Source organism: Peromyscus californicus, unplaced genomic scaffold (assembly GCF_007827085.1).
Source record: "Peromyscus californicus insignis strain IS unplaced genomic scaffold, ASM782708v3 Scaffold_9__1_contigs__length_137607984, whole genome shotgun sequence".
Taxonomy (NCBI): Eukaryota; Metazoa; Chordata; class Mammalia; order Rodentia; family Cricetidae; genus Peromyscus; species Peromyscus californicus.
The window spans coordinates 67,136,646-67,160,893 of record NW_026294617.1 but is presented as its reverse complement, the minus strand read 5'-3'; the positions used below and the strand labels follow the sequence as shown (position 1 = coordinate 67,160,893).

The following is a 24,248-nucleotide window of genomic DNA, read 5'->3' as shown; positions in this document are numbered from 1 at the left end:
CTTCAAAGTAAATAAAAAAGGAGAGTAGGCTCTTTATCTTTACCAACCCCACTGTGAGCATTCCTGGTGAGGGCCAGGCCTTTAACCTGCCCTCTTAGAAAGCACTGCATTGCTTCTAGATTCTAAGGCCTTCTGCCTCCCAGTTAGCCTTTAGGTTAGTCAAATGCTGAGATCTTACCTTCATTACCTTCTCCAAGGCATGTGGAAGAGCAAGGAACACACAATACAGGGCCAGAGAAGGTGCCAGGGAGAGGGCGACAGCTGTTACATAAGACAGCATAGAAGGCTGGTACAGGGAAAAGGACCAGACTCCATCCAGCAGGGCTCATGCCGCCAGGAGGCTGTTACCTCATCTTTCTTCCTCAGCACCCCTTCCCTGCATCTTCCTGACAAGAGTTCCTAGCCTTAGAGTTGGTAATCCTCCTGCCCTAGTTAATTCACTTTCTAATCTTATAGCTTGCATAGGAAAGGCTCCCCAAGAGCTGGGGGACAAACTGGGCGACCACACAGATAAGTAGCTCCCCAGTTAATCACTAAGAGGGAGGGAAGGTGCTCCATTCAAGGGAGGGCAGGCTGGATCAAAAGGGAGGCAACTCTGAAAGAGCTGTGAAAGCAGTGCCCTGGGTAGCCAAGGAGAGGAGAAAACAGAAACTAAAGTTCCCTGGAAAGCAATCCTTCCTCTGTATCCCTAAGCTCACCCTCACGAGCAGATGGTGAGACTAAGGTACAGCAGTAGACGGAGACTGCTTTGAATAAAAGTGCCCCAGCGTAAATGGTACTGCAGTGATTATTAAGTGGGGTCTTACTCTTTGCCTGGGTTACATCCTAGTTCTGGCAACAGCACCCTAATAAAAAGTACCAAGTATCTACACCCTAAGAAAACATACCAGGTGTCCAAACACTAGGACAGGAAATGACATGCACCAGACCCTCAATGAAGAAACTGCACTGCTGGGAGTGCCAGTCTAGAGGCAGGGCTATCACGGGCAGAGATACCAGTTTTGTACTTGGTACTTCACTCAACCCAGGACAGTGACAGGGCTGATAGGGCTCCAAGCCACACACTCCTTGTTATAAATCTCAGAGTAGCAAAGATAAGACATGGGAGGAAACAAAGCCCAGAGTCCCAGGTCATTCATTAGAGGAGTGAATGCTACACTGTGGAGGAAGGAGGCTCTTCAAGACTGGAAGGCAGGGGGCTGGAGAGATGGCTCAGAGGTCAAGAGCACCGACTGCTCTTCCAGAGGTCCTGAGTTCAATGGCTCACAACCATCTGTAGTGAGATCTGGCACCCTCTTCTGTATACATAATAAATAAATAAATCTTTAAAAAAAAAAAAAAAGACTGGAAGGTAGGAAAGAGATTCCTGACGTCAGCCCTTTGGGGGCTCTTTGGAGTTCTGGGTAAGATCACCAAACTGGAAGGGAAACTAGATGACTTGCTCTGCCTCCTTAGTCTGAGCGTTAAGCTCACTGTATGTAGTTTTGAGCTTTAATGCCTGTACACCCCAGTTCACTAAGAACAGAGGCTCATTCCTGTAATCACAGTACTCAGGTCTGAGGAGGGAGGACTGCTTAAAGGTTGAAGTCAGCCTGGGCTACATAGTCAGTTTTAAGATACCTTGTGCTATACAGTGAGACTCATTTCAAAAAAACAACCAACAAATCAAACAAACAAAACTGTCACAGACATATATCAGAAAGATTGTTAAAGCACTTTCCAAAATGAGCAAGTACTAGGCAAATGGATCTCCCTCTACCTGCCCTTTCACATGTCTTAATGGGAGGATCTATTTGGGAGAACAAAGGAGTGTGATATATAGACTCACCAATTTGCAGGATCAACTGTATTAGTGTAAGGGAGCCGTCTGAAAATCTATGAAAACTTTTAGCCAGGAGCAAAGTAGTTACCATGGAAGTTACTGGAAAAACCTGACTAGAAATCTTAGTAATTTATTTCAGGCAGCTGTCTGTTACCTCTTAAAGAACACAAAGCCCAGGACTAGGAAGGTGGCTCAGTGGTTAAGGGCACTAATTGTTCTTATAGAGGACCTGGGGTTCAATTCAAAGCACCCGCATGGCCACTAACAACTGCCTGTAACAACTGCCAGTTCCAGAGGATCCAACACCCTCTTCTGGCCTCTGCTGGCACTAGGAACATAAATGGTGTACAGACAGACATGCAGGCCAAACATCATGTGTATAAAATTAAAATGATAAATCTTAAAAAAGGAAAAAATAATATAGGGTCCAGTTGCAGATATTTTGGAAGTATTTACAAATAACAGGCACAAAAATAAATAATCAGATGTCATGTAAGAATCAACAGGGACTTATGTGGGAGAGATCTATAAGAAGGAAGAAACCCAAATTAAGGAGAAGTGATAATCCAGTAAGATTTCATTAGTGAGTCTTTTAACTTTGAACATGTATTTAAAGGAGAGGAGGGACAAACAAAAATAATGATCAAAGAGTGAACTGTCTGTCCAGAGTCTTGCCACTCTTCATCGAGAAGCTGAGCTCTGGACTTAAAGTGACACCTATATCAGCCCTCCAAGGAACATGGGGAAGAAGGGAAGGAAAGAATGTCAGAGTGGGATGCTGTGGAGGAGCAATGTGAAACACTTCTGGACTCATGAACTCGCAGTAGCTGCAGCTTGCCACCCCAATAAGACCTACACAAGATTAGGAGCATCATTCCATTATGGACGGAGGAGGGGATCAGGAAGCCGAACCCTCCTTGAGCAGGTGATAATAGCTGCTGGGGGATCAGGAAGCCAAACCCTCCTTGAGCAGGTGACAATAGCTGCTGGGGGAGACAAGTCATTTTCTTCAGCGGTGTAGCCACCGGTAGTTGCCCATGCGCCAATGTATCTGCCCCCTTGCTCCAAAGCTCACACAAAGCAACCTTAATTAAACCCAGAGGTCACAATAAACCAAAACAACAAAAAAGATGTGAAAGTAGGAGGACACTTGTTTAGAAGAAGGGGTTTAAGGGAAATAGGAAGGGGAAGATATGGAGGGGGAAATGACCAAAATACATCACATTCATATTCCCAACTGTCAAAGAACTAAACTTTTTCTTTTTCCTTCCTTCACTCCTTCCCTCCCTCCCGCCCACCCAGCCACCTAGCCACCTAGCTACCTAAGAGCTTACATTGCATCCTCTCTCTAATTCTGTGCAGGCCTTTGTAACTCCTTCAACTAGCAGATTCCTGAGGCTAGGTTGTTACCTCTGCAAATGTTCTGGGATGCTTACCCAAGAAGCCTGAAGTCACAACAAGTAAGTCTAGCACCAAACAGAAAGAAAATTTGGAGATTCTGTATCACGTGTGGGGATGGAGAAAGAGATGCCTAAGGAGCTCTAGCTGTTGCAAGGCCCTGGCTGTTTAAGTCCTGTCAACATAGGTTCCCGAGTAGTATCTGAAGCCCTGACCTGTTCCAACACGACTATAGCTGTAGCAGAGACTCCATCTGAGAGCAACTGCTCAGCCCAGCCCAATCAAACCTCTGAAAAATAAGCAAAATAAATGAGCAATATCACATAAAGTTCCTGCTGCTGCAGTTTGTTAAGGAGCAATGGATAGAGTGAACAATAGTGGTCCATTCAAAGCTTCACTACCAGGACACGTCATCCAGGGAGCAGATCCCAGCTGCAGACTATCAGATGAGGAAAGGATGGTATAAATAAAAATAAATAAAACCTGGCAGCTATGGGATTCTGAATTACTAAGTGCTGTATCAGTTAATCTTCAGAAGACCCCTACGAAAGAAATACTATTGTTCTCAATTTCTAGAGAGAGAAAACAGGCTTAAAAGGGTTAAATAACAAGAAATACAGATCTATTTGACACAAAATTCATACTCCTAATAGACAGTACTGCAACAAGATGATGATTGCAAACCCAGAAGTAACAACCCAATACCACAGATTTACTACGAGAGTTGAAGTTGGGTATGGTGGTGCACACCTGTAAAACAAACACCTGGAAGGCAGAATGAGGAGGACCAGGGCCAGCTCCAGCTACCGGGCTACACGAGACCAGGTCACAAAACAAGAGAGACAAGAGCAACAACAAAACCCACTCTGTAATCAAATCCAACTTTTGCACTTTTAAGCTCAATGAGAGCAGGCAAGATGGTTCGGGAAAGAAGGGCATCTGCCATAAGCCTGATGACCTGAGTCTGATTCTTGGGACCCATATTGTAGAGAGAACAGACTGTTGAAGTTGTCTTTTGACTACACCTGCTCCCCCCACCCCACAGGCACACAAATAAATAAATAAATGAATAAATAAATAAATAAATAAATGCAGTTGTTTTGTTGTTGTTGTTTTGGTTTTTCAAGACAAGGTTTCTCTGTGTAACAGCTCCGGTTGTCTTGGATCTCACTCTGTAGCCCAGGCTGGCCTCAAACTCACAGAGATCCTCCTGCCTCTGCCTCCCTAGTGCTGGGATTACAGGTGTGCACCACCACCGCCAGGCAATAAATACAGTCTTAAAAAGTTGATGAAATGGAGGCCAATGAAAGCTAAAGGGCTTAATTTAAAACTGTATCTTTGATTGAGGTCTGTACACACACACACACACACACACACACACACACACACACACACACACCAAGGAGGTACTGACAACTGAACCCTAGGCCTCATGTATGTATGCTAAGCAAACACTACCACAAACAGAACTATATCCCCAGCCTTAAAACTGTTTCCACTCCTTAATAATTAAAAACATAATCCAAACAGACAATAAGCAAAGGATCTGAATAAACACACCGATAAGGGATATGGAAATAGTAAACATAAAGAAAGATGTGTGGCAGTTTTAGTCTTTAGGCAAATGTAAATCAACCCCAATTTGATACTACTCCACGTCACAAGGAAGGTTGTGACCAAAGAGAAAAAGGTCTGCACCCGTAGTCCTAGCACCAGGGAGGTGGAGGCAAGGAGGCTTACTAGAACCCAGCAGAACTTGGGGCTTCCTGGGCAACACAGCAAGCCTGACTGAATTTGTGTGTGTGTAATTTAAAATTTTATTTTATTTTATCTATATGAGTGTTTGACTTGTATGTTTGAGCATCATACTCATGCCCAGTGCCCTCAGGCCAGAAGAGGGTGCCAGATTCCCCCTGGAACTGAAGTTAGACAGTTGTGAGCCACAATGTGGGTACCAGGAATCAAACTCAGATCTTATGGAAGAACAGCAAGTGCTCTTAACCTTTGAAACATCTCTCTAGTCCCATAAGATCTCAACTTAAAAAACAACGGAAGGGAGCCGGGCAGTGATGGTGCACGCCTTTAATCCCAGCACTCAGGAGGCAGAGGCAGGCGGATCTCTGTGAGTTCGAGGCCACCTGGTCTACAGAGCAAGATCCAGGACAGGCACCAAAACTACACGGAGAAACCTTGTCTCAACCCCCCCACCCCCCAAAAAACCCAAAAAACCAAAAAACCAAAAACCAAAACAAAACCAAACCAACCAAACAAAAACACAATGGAAGGGGAAGGGCAAAGAAAAGAGAAAGAAACGAGGGAGATAGATGGAGTGCGCTTGTAATTCCCACACTCAGGAGACTAAGCCGGGGTTATGCAACCCTCACTACATTCAATACCCTGTCTCAAACAAAATAAAACGAAATCAACCAACCAACCGAATGACCAACCAAACAAAACAAAAGCGGGCTGGAAAGATGGCAGCTGAGAGCACTTGCTGCACCTCCAGCCAACCTGAGCTTAGACTCCAGCACCCAGCTCACACCTGTCTCCAGCTCCAGTGACTCTGGTGCCCACTCTAGACTCCAAGAACAACCACACAGACAGGGCACACACACATATATAAATAAAAACAATAAGTCTGTTAAACAGATACAAGAAAAAGGGAAGCAAGGCAGGCAGGCAGGCAGGCAGGCAGGCAGGCATAGACACTGGTGTGCTATTCAGAACCACACCCTTACAGTTTGCTGGTGGAAATATAAAATGGTGAAACCACTTTAGAAATCAGTTTGGATTTCTGTATCATCAGCCATTCCCCTCTTACTATATACTCAGGAGAAATGAAAATATGTCTCTACAAAAACGTGAACACGTTGGTTGGCTCAGTGGTTAAGGGTACTGTTATTCTCACAGAAGACGAGGGTTCAATTCCCAGCATGCGTATGGTGGCCCTACAACCTAGCTGTATCATTCCTGAGTAAACACCCAGGGACTCCACCCTGTTTTACAGAGACATGGACATCCATGCACATACTGCTCTAACCACAACAGCTAGAAAATGGAGTCACACTGGAGGTCCAGTAACTGATGGATAATGAAAGTACACTACATATATGCAGTAGAATTTTACTCAGCTGTAAATAAAAATGAAATTATGAACTGTTTTCAGGAAAATGCATGGAACAGGAAAACATTACACTAAATCAGGTAACCTAGGCCCAGCAAGGCAACTGTCACATGTTTTCTCATACGTGGGTCCTAGTTTCAAATGTTTAGATTTGTGTGTTTAATTGGCAGTGTCGGCAGAGGGCGAGAGCTAGAAAGGGCCTAGGTGAGTTAGGAGGGGACAGAAGTACACATGATATGAAATTAGAAGGAGGGGAAATATTGGAGATTAAAGGTTTAAGAAGGAACTGGAGTGAGGAAAAAGGAGGGAAGGATACGTGACTGGTTAATCAAAACTAAAGATGTCTAAAAACCTCCTGAAAATCCACTACTTTGTACGCTAATTAAAAAGTGTAATTTACAGCCGGGCGGTGGTGGCGCACGTCTTTAATCCCAGCACTCGGGAGGCAGAGCCAGGCGGATCTCTGTGAGTTCGAGGCCAGCCTGGGCTACAGAGTGAGTTCCAGGAAAAGGCGCAAAGCTACACAGAGAAACCCTGTCTCGAAAAACCAAACAAACAAACAAACAAACAAACAAAACCAAAAAAGTGTAATTTACAAAAGAGTATGAACATGCTGCAGATGTGGACAATGCTTTTCCCAGGAGGCATGGGTTACTGAATGAAAATCTCAGTGCCAGTTGTGGGTAGCTCCCTACAAGTGCTGGAGGTCACCTTCTCCCTTGTCAGCAGCACAGTCCATTGTCACTGTTCTTGTTTGACTATTATAGCTGAGTGGTAAGACCCTACAGCTGAAGACACTTTGGTTACAAGACAGAGAAATCAAGCTGGAATTGATCTGAAAACTGCTTCCCTCCCTGCTGACTGACTTTCCTAGCGTGGGAAGGTGCAGTCAGGCTGTTGCAGGGAGAAATGCCATCAGTGGTATTACTCAGAAGTGGATCTTAAATGCTACAATACCAATTTGCCAGGCAAGATGTACTCACTAGTGCAACAGTGACAGGAAGGTTCTGGGGATAAGCAACTGTTTTGTGAACGGATGTGAGGCGTACTCCACAGGAGGGAATTCATGTCTGGTACATGAACCTGGTCAAAAGCCCATGGCTTGGGAAGTCATAGACCCTTGGGTAGAACCCACCAATGTTTTTACAAATGGACATGTTGTCAAACTGCCTTCTAAATATTTATGTTTCTAGATAGTGCTGCTTTCAATCTTGGTCAGAGAAGCTTCTTTTAGCAGGCAGCAACAATTAATACAGAGACTTAATGACTAGCCAAAGTGCTGAGAATAACTGACTGTTGGGAGCTCCCCAAACTTGACATCTGTATCATCCCTCCCCACCTCAAGGCTCAGGAAATATTTCAGAAGATGTGGCACAAAGAACCTAAGAGCCTGAGGATGGGGAGGTGTGATGTGAACTGCTGTCTTCCGGATATAATGTGGCTGCTGCACTCAGAAACTACTTCATTTATAATTACCTGCACAGAGTCTGCCAAGGGCAGTCAGCACTCCACCTGGAGTATTAATTGGACATTGTGGGTTATAACAAATAAAACATTGGGGAGGAGAACATGTTGGGAGAGGTGTCCAGCGGGAATGGGAAGGGGTCCTAGAGGTGGATAGGATCAAGACACACTGTATACACTTATGAAACTGCCAAAGACTAAGTAAAAGATATTTTAAAACACTATACATTTTTTTTCGGTATATTTTATCAATCATTTACTTACTAAAGTGTACTACATATGAAGATAAGCCTGGAGCAGCTTAAAGATGCCACACTGCTTGGTGGTAGAGTGCCAAGCCAATTCTGAGATTTTATGTTCTTCAATCTCACTGAAATTCCCAGCCCCAGGGTACTCCTCATTCCCCATCATTAACCAACCAGAAGACAAAAGCAGAGTCACCCTCTTCCTGGATGGCAAATACAAACCTCAGTTTGTAAGGCAAGGACATTTTAGCTGGAAGATATGGAGCAACTCAGGAGACTTGATTCCTAGAGGTCATCTTCACCACTGTCCAGCAACAGTGAGGTCTGGCTCCCTCACAAGATGTGCAGTTATTTGCCACCTAAGCCTTGCCAAGAGTATAGGAAAACAGAAACAGTACTAGTCATCCCAGGACTTGCTAAGCACTGAATTAAAAAGGAAAAAAGAAATCCCCAGCTCCATTAACTTTTCAGCTCATGGACATTAGGCAAGTCATCAAGGCTTTCTAAGACCGATTCTCTATCCATAAGGCGGGACTGATGGGGGCGGGGTGAGATGGCTCAGCAGCTAACGGTCCTTGCTGACAAGCCTGATGACAAGGGTTTGACCCGCAGGACCCATGTGGTAGGAAGAGAGAATGGACTGTCAATAGGGTCCTCTGATCTCCAGTCTTGTTCCACGGCATGTGCCACCCCCTACGCACAAGAAAAATAAATAAACGTAAAACATAAACTAAAACAGAGCTGGGACTCTGCAATGCCCAAGGGTAGCTAGCAGCACACTGACAGGGAAACAGAGGGGCATGACAGTGTTCGGTTTAAAATCTCCATCTTTTGAATCCTTTTCTCCCTGGTGGTTATTGTCCTACCCTACTTTAAAAAAAAAAACAAACACACAAACAAAAACAAAACACGTCAAGTTTTGTCTCGTATTTCCTTTAATCCTGTCACATTTTTCCTCCTGCCTTTCTCCTAAGAGTTATGAATCCAGGTCTTTGCATTACAACTAGTAATTCTTTAATTGCTTGTTGAAGCTCTTGCTTCCACAGAATGTCCTATGTGTTCTCAGAGCCTAGAAGACTACCTAACACTTAATATATAAGCCATGTCTTGCTTATTCCTTAATCAACGTGCCGGGCCTAAAGTTCAGGTCTACTTTATGAGTGTGTCTCCAGGAACACAGAAGAGCAGCTATTATCCTAAGGCTGGGGGCAGGGGAGGGCAGAATATGCTGTCACACACAGCCTAGGATTTCTGGCTTCTAATAATTAAATGACCTTAAGGTTGGAAGTGTTAGAAAAACCCCTGACCCAGGAACTGCCAGGCCTCACTCTGATCTAGACCTACATCTCAAACTCAGAGCCACTGGTATGGAGAACCTAGAAATAATGAGAAACATCCCATTATCATGGAGTTTGTCCATGACACAATGAGAGACTAAAGGCTGGGTGCTCTGGTAACCTTACTGTGTGGTCTGTGGGCCCCATTTCAAGAGAAGTGCCCAAGGCTCCAGTACAGAACCTCAAAGCCTTGAGAAGAGAAGCCTGGTTGTGGTGTGGGCTACTACAAGGGTCGAGAACAACAGCGTAGGAAGCATGTTCAGGAGGAATCTGATCATTCTGAGAACTTGTACCAACATTTTAAGAGAAATCAATGATATTCCAAAGGTCCTTCTTATTGAATGATCCAGAACCTCATACCAGTTTAGGGAATCACGTCGGGAAATTTATTCTCTTGATTTAGTCCTAAACTGAAATTAGATGTATTTGATTTAGGCAGTCAGCTTTGACATTTCTCTGAGAATTATTTTTTTGCTACTTCTGCAGGGCTAAAGCAAAATTTGGAATTATAAACAATCCTAGGAAAAGGGCTAAGGAAGGTTTCACAGATGAAGGTGATGTATGTGGTTCAGTTCAACCCATTTAAGCAGTATTTACAGGATTCTAACAGTGTGGTAGATGTAAGGACACAGTGTTCACCATCCACTGAAGAAATTCACAGAAGAGAGCAGAGCCATGTCGGTGTAAGTTTAGACACAGACAGTTCATAATAATAAAAAGGCGCGGCCGGAAGAATGCAAGAGCTAACAGCAGCGGGGGCAACACTCCAGAGGCCGACACACGAAAATCACTGAGTCTGAGGCCAGCTGGAGCTACCAAGTGAGTTCTATGCCATCCGAGGCTGCTGACACAGTAAGACCCTGCTTCAGAAAAACCACACATTCCACACCCACAAATGAAGAGCTAATTAACAGCACAGATGTCGCGAGGCAATGTTGACACTCTCAAAGCACGGAACACAGATATCAGTATCACCTGAGCCGTTAAAAATGCAAATTCTCAGGAGACTGGAACTTCGCCCCAGACTTACTGAGCCAGAATTAGGGACCTGGGCCCAACAGTGTATATTTTAAGCAGGCCGATTTCCAGCCGATTCTGATGTGCACTGGAGATAAACCACCTCTGGCCTGGGCACAGGGTCCTCTCTTGAAAAATAGTCCTCTTGTCAGAAAGAGGGAGTTAGACTTCTCCCTTTCCCACTAAACTCTGGCTGTCTATCACCATTTCCTTATCCTCTCCTCTCACTGAACCCAGGATGAAGTGGTTTCTGCCTCACCACTGCCCAGCAACACTCCCAAGGCCACGATACCCACCTAGGAAGCACAGACTGCTCTTCAGAGGAAGATGTTCTTTGCCTAATTTTCTTTTCCTCTCTCCTTCCTAGCTATCATTCTGTGTCCCAATCTGAAGGTCTCTTCCTCCAGGAAGTCTGTAAACCTCAAGGTGTCCTTCCCATCTATTCCAAATGGTACGAGAGGAGTAAGTTTAGGTACTCCCTCACATCTGTCTTCTCTCCACAAAACCATCTGGTCCTCGACAGGACAGTAGGCATCTTATTCACGTTGAATCCATGTGTTTGGCACCATGGCATGTGAGGATTTGTTATATTAACCTTATGTGAGGGACAACATAAGTGAATTCTCCTAATATTGAACCCCTGTTCCTGTGAAGACACTGAAACCTAAGTGGCGTTTTCCTTTGTCTCTGGGGCTCTGAAAAGAGGGTCTGCAGTTCTTGCCTAACACAAGGTCCCTTTCACACAGCTATTCACTATACTCTCTTCAGTTACCACCTCCCAGAACAACAGTGGCCTTTCTCTGCAGCCGCAGTCTCTTGGAGAGAAGCTTCTAAGGGCTCTACTCTGTGGAATGAACTGAGCCAGCATTGGGCAGGCAGCACAGACAGCAGCAGGGTAGACCCTGCCTTCAGACTCCTGTGGGGGAGAGGCAGCCTAGAAACTAAGCTGCCGATGGGGAAACACCGGAAACTTTGATAAGCTGAAGGCAACAATTCCAACAAGACTGGCCTGTCCCTACAATAACTACCAAGTACCCAAGGCCTACTATCCAACATCAACAAGAATTCTTTCTTTCTTTGGTTTTTTTTTCAGACAGGTTTCTCTGTGTAGCTCTGGCTGTCCTGGAACTCACTCTGTACCAGGCTGGCCTTGAACTCACAGAGATCTGCCAGCCTCTGTCTCCCTGAGTGCTGGGATTAAAAGCATGCACCACCACCGCCCAGCTATGAACAAGGATTCCTGGTCTCAGCTCCTGGTGGCAGTGTTTATGCACATGGGTGTCTTGCCTGCATGTATGTCTATGCACCACATACATGACTGGTGCCAGCAGAGGCCAGGAGAGAGCACTGGATACTCTGGAACTGGAGTTGCAGGCAGTTGTTAGTTTCTGGGAATTGAACCTAGGTCTTCTGGAAGAGCAGTCAGTGAGTGCTCTTAACTGTTGAGCCATCTTTCCATCCCACCTGGCAGCAGTGTTTAGAGCCATTTTCTTAGGAAATCAGCAATGTCAAAAGTGAGCTACAGTTCAAGTCTAGAAATAGTATTTGTTATGTATAAAGAACACCTAACATAACAAGAACCAGGAACTAAAGGTCACCCAGAAAAGCAAAAAAGACACACTGTTCTTGAACCTTTACTGCCAGGACAAGATATGACAATCGACATAAAACATGTGAAGAAAGGGACAGCACCACTTTCTTTTTTTGTAATCAAAGTCTTCTATGTGCTAGGTGCTATGCATGAGCTTTTACATAAATTCCGATTTTATCTTACTGCTGCTTTATTCACTACAGCAAAGAATTAGAATCACCCTAGTTGTTCAACAACAGAAAAAATGGATAATGAAAATAATTTGGTGTGTATATATATATATATAATGGAATACTACTTGACTCTGAGAAAAAAATGAAGTTAAAAAATTGGAAAATGGATGGACTTAGAATGTATACTATTAAGTGAGGCCACATAATCTCAAAAAAAATCACATTTTCTCTCTTATATGTGGGATCTAGACAATAATATATATGTAAACAAAGATACCTGATGAGTGCAGTCTAACATGAAGAAAAGAGAACAAGAAAAGCTAATACAAGGGGATGAGAAACACAAGTAATGAATCCAAGTTATGAAAGAGGACACACAGGTAATTGCTTTTCTAGTTCTAATTCTGTTGTAGGTTTTTTTGTTGTTTGTTTTGATGGTGGATAGGTGCATAAATTTAATGTGCAGCTTCATAGGTTCTGAGTCTGGTTAATTTTGATGTGTTATATTTTTATTTATTTGCAAGTTTTTTAAAGTTTATTTTAAAATGAACTTTTATATCAATTCTTTTGCACAAATAAAGAATAATAGAATCAAACTGCTATATGTATGTGAAGGAGGAGTAACAGAAATGTATGGTAGAGTTTGGTGGTATTAATCACTAAGGAAATAAAAGACTAATGGGGTTGGAGACAGAACATTTGGTACAAAGGGGTTAAAATAATGCAGTGGGCTCAGAAATAGGTTGATCTACCTGATGGTAGGAAATGACAGTATGACCACAATTAGCAAGCTGTAGGCTGAAAGGAAGAAAGAAGGACGCCATGAGTTCCAAGCTAGACAGCTAAGCCTAGAAAAGAAAAACAAGTAGGTTTCAAGCAAAATAGAATTTGCCTTGGATTGAGATCTCAGACACCTAAGCAATCTATCTTCCTTCCTTCCTTATCTTGAGACATGGAACTCAGTGTACAGACAAGTCTGGCATCAAACTCTCAAAGATCTGCCTACTTCTGCCTACTGAGTGCTGGGTTTAAGGGCATGTGCCACCATGCCAGCTAGCTACCTGATTTTCAACCACTCCTGCTTTTGTTCACCATGATCCCAGAGCCATACCTGTCAATTCTCAGTTGAGACTCAACAGAAGAATGGATAACCCAAGCATGGGTCTTCCAGTGACGAGTGAGGTTAAATTTAGGCTAATCTGGGTCCTTGGCAACCAATTTCTTTGACAATGCTTACCACTATACTATAGAGTTCACAAAAGGCTTTATAAAAATTATCTTGATCATAGCTAGTCAGTGGCTGAGTGGGGCTCACACAACAACCTTCGCCCTTAAAGTCTTCTGTTTTCTGTACCCATCTACTAGTATGGTTTCTAAATCCCTTGAATATGGTCTGATATTTACGAATAGAGTATGAATGATTAATCAGGATCTATTAAATATATGCCAATCTTCTCAAAGCATGACCCAATTTCCTAAGAGCTTACCCCCAAACCAACTGTCCTTTCCCCATCTCTCTGAAAGACTGCACTGAAGGACTCAAAAACTATTCGTTAGAAATGGCCTAACCCAAGAGTCTTAGCAAGACAAATTTGTTCAATACTCTGTACTCAGTGAACTGCTGGGTACCAGTGGGAGACAAGTGACTTTTAATGAAGCTCCTATTCTATCAATAGCACTGTCCCTTTCCTAGTCAACTGGTCTCACAGTTGGGAATCACATTAGATTCAGCCCTAACATACCTCATTGATTCTGCTTCCAAAATGCCATCTGCACCCAGCCTCTTCCTTCTTTCCACTGTCACCATCTATTCGGACACAGAAGAAACTCATCTCTTGCAAAAATTGATATAAAAACTTGCAGTTAGACTTCTCAAATTTGAACTCTTCTAATTCAAATCTCAACACCAGGATTTGCAACTTTACCCACCACTTTTTAAAGTCTTGCATTACAATTAATTGTGTGTATGTGCACTCATAACTGCCATAGCACACATGATGTGGAGGCCAGAACAATTGTCAGGAATTGGTTCCTTTAACCATGTGGGTTTCAGGGGTTGAACTCAGGTTGTTTGACTGATGGCAAGCACCTTAACCCACTGAAACATCAAACCGACCTTAAATATTGTTTTAAAAACCATTCTATAATAAATCTCAGCAGAATCCTCCATAAAGTCTGAACTATCGTCTACCTTGTACACATTATCAACTTAATTTTTCTCTGCTCCAGAGACCCTCAAGCATACCATTTTCAGTCCACACCCATTCTAGCTTTGTTCATGTTCCCTTTGCCCAAAATGACTTCTCCCTTCCACCTAAAAAAAAATTTAACTACTCCTCTCCTGCCTATTTAAATTTTTTTTTCAGATTTATTTATGCATATGAGTATTTTACTTGCAAGCATGTTTGTGCACCACGTATATGCCTAGTATCCAAAGAAGTCAGAAGAGGGTGTCAAATCGCTTGGAACTGGAGTTATGGATGTTTGTGAGCTACCAAGTGGGTGCTAGTATCGAACCAGGGTCCTCTGCAACAAGTGCTCATAACCATTGAGCCATCTTTCCAGCCCATCCTCTACCATTTTTTATCAATATCATTCTTTTACTCTTGTGATTTTCTCCCTTGAAATCCATCTAACCTGGGTGTCTTTAAACACCTTCTAAATCTATTGTCTCCAATTGTATTAGGAACCACAGTTTCTCTTCACATTCAACACTCCCATATTTCTATTTTTCTTTCCCTTTTCATCAGGCACTCTTTCCCTCCTTTTTTTCATGACTTTTCAGGGAGACAAGATAATAATTGCTAAACAAAAAAGTCCTGGATCACTGAAAGCATGGCATCATTTCCAGAGGCTCTAAGAACATTATAATTCCAAGGAAAAAAATTTCGAGGCCGACTAGCCCAATGGACTAATTTTTCTGGTTAAGAAAATGAAGATCCAGAGCAGGTAAGCATTTTTTCCATGTAGCTAGAAGCAAAGCTGACTCCAGCATCCATATCTATTAACTCAAGAGGCTGGCATTTTCCCTACAAACTCCAATGTGATTTATAGTCTTTAATTTTTTTTTTTTTTTTTTTTTTTTTTTTTTTTTTTTTTTTTTTTTTGGTTTTTCGAGACAGGGTTTCTCTGTGTAGCTTTGCGCCTTTCCTGGAACTCACTTGGTAGCCCAGGCTGGCCTCGAACTCACAGAGATCCGCCTGGCTCTGCCTCCCGAGTGCTGGGATTTGCCTCCCGAGTGCTGGGATTAATTTTTTTTGAGACTAGAATCAGCAACTCCTTTTATCTTGTTTGACCACTGGGGTGAAGGAGGGGCCATGGAAGGCATTTACAGGTCTAAGCTTGGGTTTTCCCCCAACACATTAAGACAAAGAGGAAGGGGCTGGAGAGATAGAGGGCTCCATGGTTAGAAGTACTTGCTGATTTGAGGAGGACCTGAGTTCCATTCCCAGCACCCACATGATGGCTCACAACCATCTGTCACTCCAGTTCCAGAGGACTCAAAGAGACATACATGCAGACAAAACCCACATATACATAAGATAAAAAGAAATAAATTTTAGCCGGGCGGTGGTGGCGCACGCCTTTAATCCCAGCACTCGGGAGGCAGAGCCAGGCGGATCTCTGTGAGTTCGAGGCTAGCCTGGGCTACAGAGTGAGTTCCAGGAAAGGCGCAAAGCTACACAGAGAAACCCTGTCTCGAAAAAACCAAAAAAAAAAAAAAAAAAAAAAAAAAAGAAATAAATTTTAAAGAGGAGAAGTGATCAGCCAGGTGGTAGTGGCACACACCTTTAATCCCAGCACCCAGGAGGCAGAGGCAGGCAGATCTCTGTGAGTTCAAGGACAGCCTGGTCTACAAAGTGAGCTCCAGGACAGCCAGGGCTACACAGAGAAACCCTGTCTAGTAAAACAACAACAAACCCCAAAATATATTTTACTAGTTTATTATTTTAAAATTTTAATTGGAAGATTTATCATATGGATTAGAAACTTATCCCTGGGTGCTGTATGTCTTCCATTTTTTTCTTTTTTTATTCACTGGATATTTATTTTAATTTCTAATTTAAATTTTGAAATATAAATATAATATAAATAACTTATAAATATAAATGTAATATAAATCTAATTTATATTTTGGTTTTTCTGTAGATCAGGCTGATCTTGAAATCAGAGATCCACCTGCCTCTGCCTTCTGAGTGCTGGGATTAAAGATGTATACCACCACTCCCAGTAAAATATTATTTTTAATAGTAATGCCACTATGATATTGTGACGCAGACTCAGTATAAATTAAAATAACTCATGTATTACAGAATTTTAGAGCTAGCAACCCATTTCAAACACACACAAGTCCTGGATCTTTAAAGCAGTCAGGGACACAGACTCCGGTTTCCAACCCTGTTCCACAGAGGCTGTAGGCTTCTAGAACCCCCTTATCTGTGTGTTCATTTAGGGGATACTTATACAGTCTCCACCAAGATCTGTTTTTGGCTTCTGATGGATGCAATCATCTTTATGTTTTGTTTATACTCCTAAACTGGAGGGCAGTTTCTTTGCCAGACAGAATTCTGACCAGGAAAAAAAAGTATTAGCTTGCTCTATTAGAACATTTTGAGTATCAAAATTAAGCTTAGCCTGCTGCTGGCTCATAATGGTGATTAATCGCCAAATATTTCTTCTGCAAATCCACAGTCAGCTCCTATCTCATATTCTAGATGGAAACACGGGTTTCCATGTGAGGAAAATCCATAGCAATTCAGGGCATTTACTCTGCTGTTCTAGATCATGATTGCTGTGCTGGGAAAACAGTCTTCTAAAGTACTTAAAATAAGAATGAATATACACTAAATTAAATATCCAGGGATTTTTGCGTTCTATAGAAACAGGAATCTCAGGTGGAAGAGGTCCCTGACAGTAACAGTTTGAGGGTCCACATTTCTTTTGAAAGATTCTTCTACAATGGCCTGGGATCACCAATCAGACATTTTCTGGGATTGCAAGTGAAACTTAGTGGTAGAGTACTTGCCTAGAATGCAAAAAGAAAGAAAAAAAACAGAGAAGGAAAAAGCAAAAGCCACAAATTCTAACTGTATCACACAAAGAGACATCTAATTAGGCAAAGCAGAAGTCTCTTCCATTCATCAGAAAGCCTTGGGAGGAGCTGGGGAGACAGACGGTAGGGAAAGCACTGGCCCTGCAGGCATGAGGACCTGAGTTTGGATTCCTGGAGCTCACTGGTCAGCCAGCCTGGCCTCATTAAATCAGCAAGCTCCAGGTTCAGTGAGGCCCTTGTCTTAAAAAGTAAGATGGAATGTGAGTGAGGAAGATACTTAATGTCAACCTTTGAACTCCACATACATGTGTGCACACAACCAAGTATATGTGTACACACACACACACACACACACACACACACACACACACACACACACACACACACAAATATACTCTCTTGTCCACTGGAAAACTATTCCTTTTTGGTCTTTTGAGACGAGGCTTCAGTGGGCTGACCTTGACCTTATATGTAGTTCAGGCTGACCTTGTACTCATAATCTTCCTGTCTCAATTTCCCAACTGCTGGGATTATAGGGTGGGCCACCACACCCACCTATCAGTACTGCTTTTTTCTTTTGGAGACAGCGTCTGTAGCTCAGGATGGCCTCAAATTCCCTATGAAGCCAAGAATGACCTTGGATTTTTGATCCTCCTACCTCCACTTCAAGAGTGCTGAGATTATAGGCATGCATTACTGGAGATTAAACCCAGTCCTTCCTGCATTCCAGCAAGCATGCTACCAACTAAGCTATACTCCCTACTCAGTACTATTGTACATTTCATGTACCCTGTACATTTCTGCAACAAAAATGTATTCATCTTAAATTTCTCAAAATAGTAAAACTTTTTGATACTCCTTAAGTTGTAAAATTATTGTTATTATTGTCTTGAGACAGGGTCTCAATATGTAGCCCTGGCTGGCCTCAGGCTGGATTTGTAGACCTTGTTGGCTTTGAAATCAGAGATCCACTTGCCTCTCTCCCCCAAGTGCTAGGATTAAAGGTGTGCACCACACCAGTTTTAATTTGTTTGGGATTATTTAATTCATAAAGTAGTACATAAAGTTAAATCAAATCCATGAATTTACCATCTAGTTTATATAGTTTCACAATTTATAAAAGCAATTTGGAATATCTTATCTCATTTGATTTGTGTCTTTCAACAGCCCTGTAAGGGAGATACACTAAGCAATTTTCTTTTTTTTTTCTTTTTTTTTTGCTGCCCACTAAGCAATTTTCAAATGGCACAATCGTAAACGTGTAAACTAGAGATGACGTTAGTGTGGCACTTCTGCTTTATACAGGAGGAAATGGAGAAGAGCAAGAATTTTTGGCATAACTATACTTTCCTGGTTCGGTCTTCAGATGAGCCACCATTGTGCAGAGAAAAGCTGTTCTGTGGATGCAAACTCCTAACCTACCCAGCCCCCAAAACCACTTACCCCGAGGAATCAGACATGCTCTCTATCTGCAATACAAACACAACTCAGATGAAGGGCCAAAAAGATGTTATGAACAAAAACTGCAAAGGACAGGACGGCCACAATTTTCCTCCCCCTTCACTAACAACCGGTGATCATGAAGGGAAAGGGTATCTAAGACACTTCATGCCTTCTGTGGCCCTAGGAGAAAACTGACGTAAAGGCTGCCATGTAGGTAGCCCAGTCTTCTTTATTGAAGCCACACTGTCTCTAAATATAAGGGCCTCCATCCTGTCCCTTTATCTTCTAGAGAATACATATCACCAAGGAAATGTTCTCTAATGTACCCTAGATTAACTACGTGATGAAGTCATGGACACGACACTTGTTGGCATGTTCACGTATCCGAACAGGCATTTGTTGAGTATTTGTGGAGCGCTGACTACACACCAGGCACTAAACTGAGCAGACAGGTCAAAAACATGTGAACCAACACAGCCCCTGCTTTCAGAGCTCAGACCAGTGGCACTTCCACGTGGCCTTTGGGAGAGTTGTGTTTTTGAGACAGGGTCTCGGTGTGTAACTCAGGCTGGCCTTAAATCCACTGTGGCCCGTGGCTTCAATCCTGTAACTCCTCCTGCTTCAGCTTCCCGAGTACTGGGGTTGTGGTTATAAGCATGTGCCACCATGTCTACTTCCCAATTAGGTTGACTGTTTTCAATAAGAAATAATACTTTTCTAAAACACTCATACCGTAAGCTTACATAATAAATTGATAAACTAGAAGAGAACAGAAGCCCTGACATGATAATTTGCAACGAATGTTTCCATCTAATCCATTCCTACAAGCACAGCAGAAGACTAAATTTTCCCCTGGGAGGTGGAAGCAGGAGGATTGCCAATCCCAGATACATAGCAAGTTGGGAAGCCAGCTTGAGTGACAAAAAGAAAAGACTGTGACTTATTTACACTTGTAAGGTACAGCGCCTAGGACATCAACAAGTTCAACAGTGTAACCCCATAGCTACGGCGGCAAGATCAGAGAAGTCAGCTAGAGGAAGCCAGAAGGGGATCTCAGTTCCAGGACTGACCCTGTGACTGGGGCAGAGAATCAGGCACGGTAAAGGCAAGACGTCTCCCCTACAAAGTGCACTATCCCATGGAAGAACATGGTGTTTAACTCCAGAGATTATAGGTCCAAAGTACAGGGGAACACTTGACAAGCACCTAACCCAACTGCCTGAGAGAGAGAGCAAAATGGTGTCTTACTCATTTAGATGGTGAGTCTATAAACCCCTGTAGACAGGAGCGGCAACAAAAAGGCCCAGGGATTCAGAATCAGAAGACTTAGGTTTGAGACTAGATCCTGACACCCCTCAGACCATGCTAAGTGGCACCAGACAAACCAGGAGTCCATTCAGTCTCCTCATCTGCAAAGCGTGAATAATATCTGGTTTGCCTGCCTCACAGAAACATCATGAGGTTCACATGAGAAATGAAAGCACTTAGGACCCTGGGATCTGTATCTGTGAAGTTACGCAAGCTCCTAGAGGAACAGCTCACGTTAACCCAAAAGCCCTCACTGACCCCTCACCACTTCATACCTGGTTGCCATTGCTCATACCCCTGAATTAATAGAAACTGTTCGACACCCAAATCTTAATTTGGGTGTACTAATCCCCCAACTTCAAAAGGACGAAAAGGGCAGACATGCAATCACCTTCACCCCCTTGCTCTGACAGTTTCAGTTATCCTTTCCCAGGGGCAAATGACAGCAGAAGACCACAACGGAAAGGGGAAGGGAGATGCCAACTGGCCACACTGCCTTCGTGGTTGCCTCCTTTTCCCTACTGCAAGGCAGTTTCCCTACACAAGAACGACTAAACAGATCTAACTGGGACCCTGAGAAAACACAGCAGCAGTGTTGGGGAGATCATTAGGCATTTTCAGGCCGCGTTCCGCAGTCCAAAGGAAATTACTATTAACATGTATAACCAAAGGTTCACGGACACAGAGAGGGCAGCTGCTGACTTACAGCTTTTCTTCCCTACCTCGTAAATACTATGTTTTCATTTGACTGTTCTCTTCCAGCCACCTCCCTCTCTGTTCAGGCAGGATGTATGGAATGTCCACGAAACACACCCCCTCGGAGGATTTTGAAGTGGAAGAGGAGAAGAAAGAAATGACAAGGCAGACACCTGCCGAAGTCGTACCAGCCCCGTGGAGGGCAGACTGATCGAGCTGTAGTATTACCAGCAACAGGGAAGGCAGATCAGGCTCATGGGGGAAGGGGCATCATGTGTCTCCAGCTGATTTCAAGGGCCTAAGAGCCAAAACAACTCCTTCCGGCTTCAAGCAGAGGGAAGGCCTGTTTTGCAGAGTCAAGCTTATTAAGAACAGCTTGGAAAATTAAACCTCAAGCATCAGACTGTTGGGAGGTCTCAATGTAAACTCTAAACTTGAAGAGGAAGAAATTCTAATGTGGCCTAAACATTTTGGAGCTCTATCAACCACTGGTGAAAATTCTGATTATATGGATACAGGATATATTTCTATCCCAGCATTTCAGGCCAAGAGCATCTTCCTCATTTTAAATGGGAACCACCCCTACCACTGTGTCCCACCATTCCCTAGCAGTCAGCCTGATGGAGGCTCACAACCCTGCCAGTCACCCCTACCCTCCTCAAATATCTAAAGCTAGTCCCCATTCACCCTGTGGGTTCCCATGACCAGGCTGGGTCCAAGCTTGGAATCCCTAGGCTGGCAAGTGGGGGACTCAGAGTCAGCCTTACACCTGGTCTAAGGCAAAAGCTGTTGAAAGCACTTCCCCTCCTCTCCAGCTTCACTGCTTACTGGTTATAAATGACTCAGAATTAGGAGGTATGTTTTGGACATGGACACACAGAGGGAGGGACTATAAACATGTATACTGACATGCCCATAGACCACGGTCCCCACCTTACGTACCTCCTCCCAGTCCTTTTAGTAAGTGTTGGGAAAACCCCCAATTATCTGCAAACTTACCTGTCTATACTATGGGGTAATCTTATGCTCATGGTTTCTTGGTGTCTCCACAGTTCCGGAATCCTGTAGCTTCTCTGGGCGTCTCAATCAGGCCTGAATCCCTTGCAATTCTTAAGGAAGGTGAGAGGAAGGCCTCCCAAGTTGAAGACAGAATCCTTTTTTTTTCCTCCAGCTGTCAGGAGCCTGGTAACTGCAGAACCGTTCTACTTCTACCACTTAACATGGTCTCCTCCTTTCTTGACCCTTTACCCTCCCCTTCCCTTGTCTTAAAAAATAAAGAAGAAAATGGAAAAAATAAAAATAAAAAATAAAAAGAAACAAAAGAGGAAAAACTATGACCTTCTTAGAAACCAAAACGTCAACCACAAATCTCTTTAAGGGTAGCACTCTGGGCTAAAAAATGAACCACAGAAAGAATGTGACTTCAAAATATCAGTCTTAACTGTAGCCAGATAAAAACCATCCTTTCAATCCAGTTTTCCCAGCTGTCCTTCTGTTGACAAGGGAACCCTTAAGCTCCAAAGGTTGAAAAATCTCTCGTTTCCAAATGCTTAAAATGCCAGGGAAGGAAAACAAAACAAAACAAAAAAAGGCTGAACAAATCCGAAATGGCACTCGGGGAAAAAAATCTTCCAGATGATTTGCACAGTTAAAATAAATAAAACCATACAGCAGTATGTACACAACACGAAGTCCAGTGGAGCTCTGGGAAGCAAAATTTGTGGATTTTTTTAAAAATCAAAACAAAACACCGATCTTTTACATTAAAGGTTTTGAATTCTGAAATGAGCCAATTGTGCAGACACACACACACACACACACAAAAATCACAAAACACCTGAAGCGCAATGCTTTTTACCTTCAAAATGGTAGCATTGGCCAAAACCCCAGGATATCTTAAATGCTCTTCTCCCTTTCGACCTGCAGGTTCCTCCACCTAGCCCAGTCCCGTGCTCAGACCCAGCCTCAGATCGGCCTTTTTCTGAGACAATTTCCTCAGTCAGCGCTGTGTGCTCCTGCACGTCCAGGCTCCCAAAGTCTCTCTCGCCGCAGCGCCGGGGACCGTCGTTCCCGCTTCCCCTCGCCGGCCGATCGCGTCCGGCGGCCCGCTCCCACTATTGTTGCGGCTCGGCAAGGGCCAGGGCGCCCTCCACAGCGGCGCGGAGAGCCCGGGCCGCGGCCTCGGCCTCCGTGCCCGCCCGCCCGCCCGCCAGCCAGCCAGCCAGCCACAGCCTCCCAGCTCGGCCGCTCCCGGCGTCCGCGTCGCGGCCGCTGCGCTTCCGGCCCCGCCCCCGCGCGCGCTCGCTCAGGCCAGGCCCGCTGCCGCCCGCCCCGCCCCGCCCGGCCCGGCCACGCCCCGCCCCGCCCCGCCCCGCCCCCGCCAGCGGACTCCGCTCGCCCCGGCTGGCCCGGGCGCTCGCCCCTCCTTGGCGCCGCCCAACCTCTGGCGGCCCCGCGCGCCCCCGGCCCGCGCGTTGCGGCCTAGCTGCTCCCGGTGCTGCTGTCCTAGAGGTTCGACCTTTGTTTCCGCAGTGTCCGCCGCCCGCGCCTCCGTCGGCCGCGCTCGCTGCTGCCCCGTCCTTCTCGGCTCGTTTTTCACTCGTTGGTCGCGGCCCCTTCCCAGTTACCAGGCGCTCTCTAAGCTGTGCCCTCGCCCCTCCGAACGCCCACCGGCCGGCTCTGCCCTCTCGGCTTCCCTCGGATTAGCTTGGGTGCCTCGTTCGGGCGCTGCTTTTTCCTTCAATGCAAAAGCCTTTCCAGGGCAATGTTATTTTCATGACACACACCCCCCTCGTGAAATCACGGTTTCTAAATGTCTTCAAGTAACTGTCGGTGATCAGGAGGTCCCGAGACTGAAGTAAAAAGGAGCATTGAGACTGAGGAGGAATTGTCTTTTTGCCTGGGGAAGCTGTGCAGGCGCTGGTTTGGTTTTGTTTTGTTTTTTCCCTGTACCTACTTTCCCTTTGCCTGCCTCAGTCTTGGCCTACCTGAGCCCGTTCCAAGTTCCTAGCTTGCCACCTGTGTTAGCAAAAGGGAAAAGAAACTGATTAAGCATCTATTTAGGACCTACTAAAATCAGATTTCCCTATTTTTTTTTTTCCTGCACAGGCTGATGAATGAACTTTGCTATAGTTTGAGTGTGTGTGTGTGTGTGTGTGTGTGTGTGTGTGTGTGTGTGTGTGTGCAGGTGCATGTGTGTATGTAAGATGTGACTTCCTGGGGAGATACATCAGATAAAACATCAGATAGAACACCAACAATTTTACGGAAGCTTATCCTAGTGAGCCAGTGAATTTACTGGGGTTACTTCTCAGGACCATGAGCAGTTAAAGGCAGCTGTACCACAAAAAAAACCCAAAAAACAAAAAAACACCCAGGCGTGGGTGAGGACAGTGGACTGTTGACCTCTGTCGTTGGGCCAGTTGGAGTTGTTATTGCTTCTCTAACCTTGGGGAGGGTATTGTGAATCTTGTTTGTTTTAGAAACGACTTGAAATTTCTGAGTGCGTACCTTCTGAATCTTCACAGCTAGTGTGCCCTTGCACAGTATGCTTGTGGAGACCAGAGGACAACTGTGG

General features: G+C 44.3%; 1 protein-coding gene across 11 annotated transcripts in view; it reads right to left on the bottom strand.

Moving 5' to 3' along the window:
- Positions 1–22,883, bottom strand: part of Arhgef11 (Rho guanine nucleotide exchange factor 11) — a 128,208-nt gene extending 105,325 nt beyond the window's left edge. For 9 of the 11 annotated variants that reach the window (XM_052731855.1, XM_052731858.1, XM_052731861.1 and 6 more), the window contains exon 1: positions 21,671–22,883. In XM_052731855.1, the coding sequence (XP_052587815.1) occupies positions 21,671–21,702 (32 nt within the window). In that variant the 5' untranslated portion in view covers positions 21,703–22,883. The remainder of the gene's footprint in view (positions 1–21,670) is intronic. The other 2 variants (XM_052731856.1, XM_052731860.1) reach the window with 2 other exon arrangements.
- Between the last annotated feature and the right edge of the window lie 1,365 nt (positions 22,884–24,248).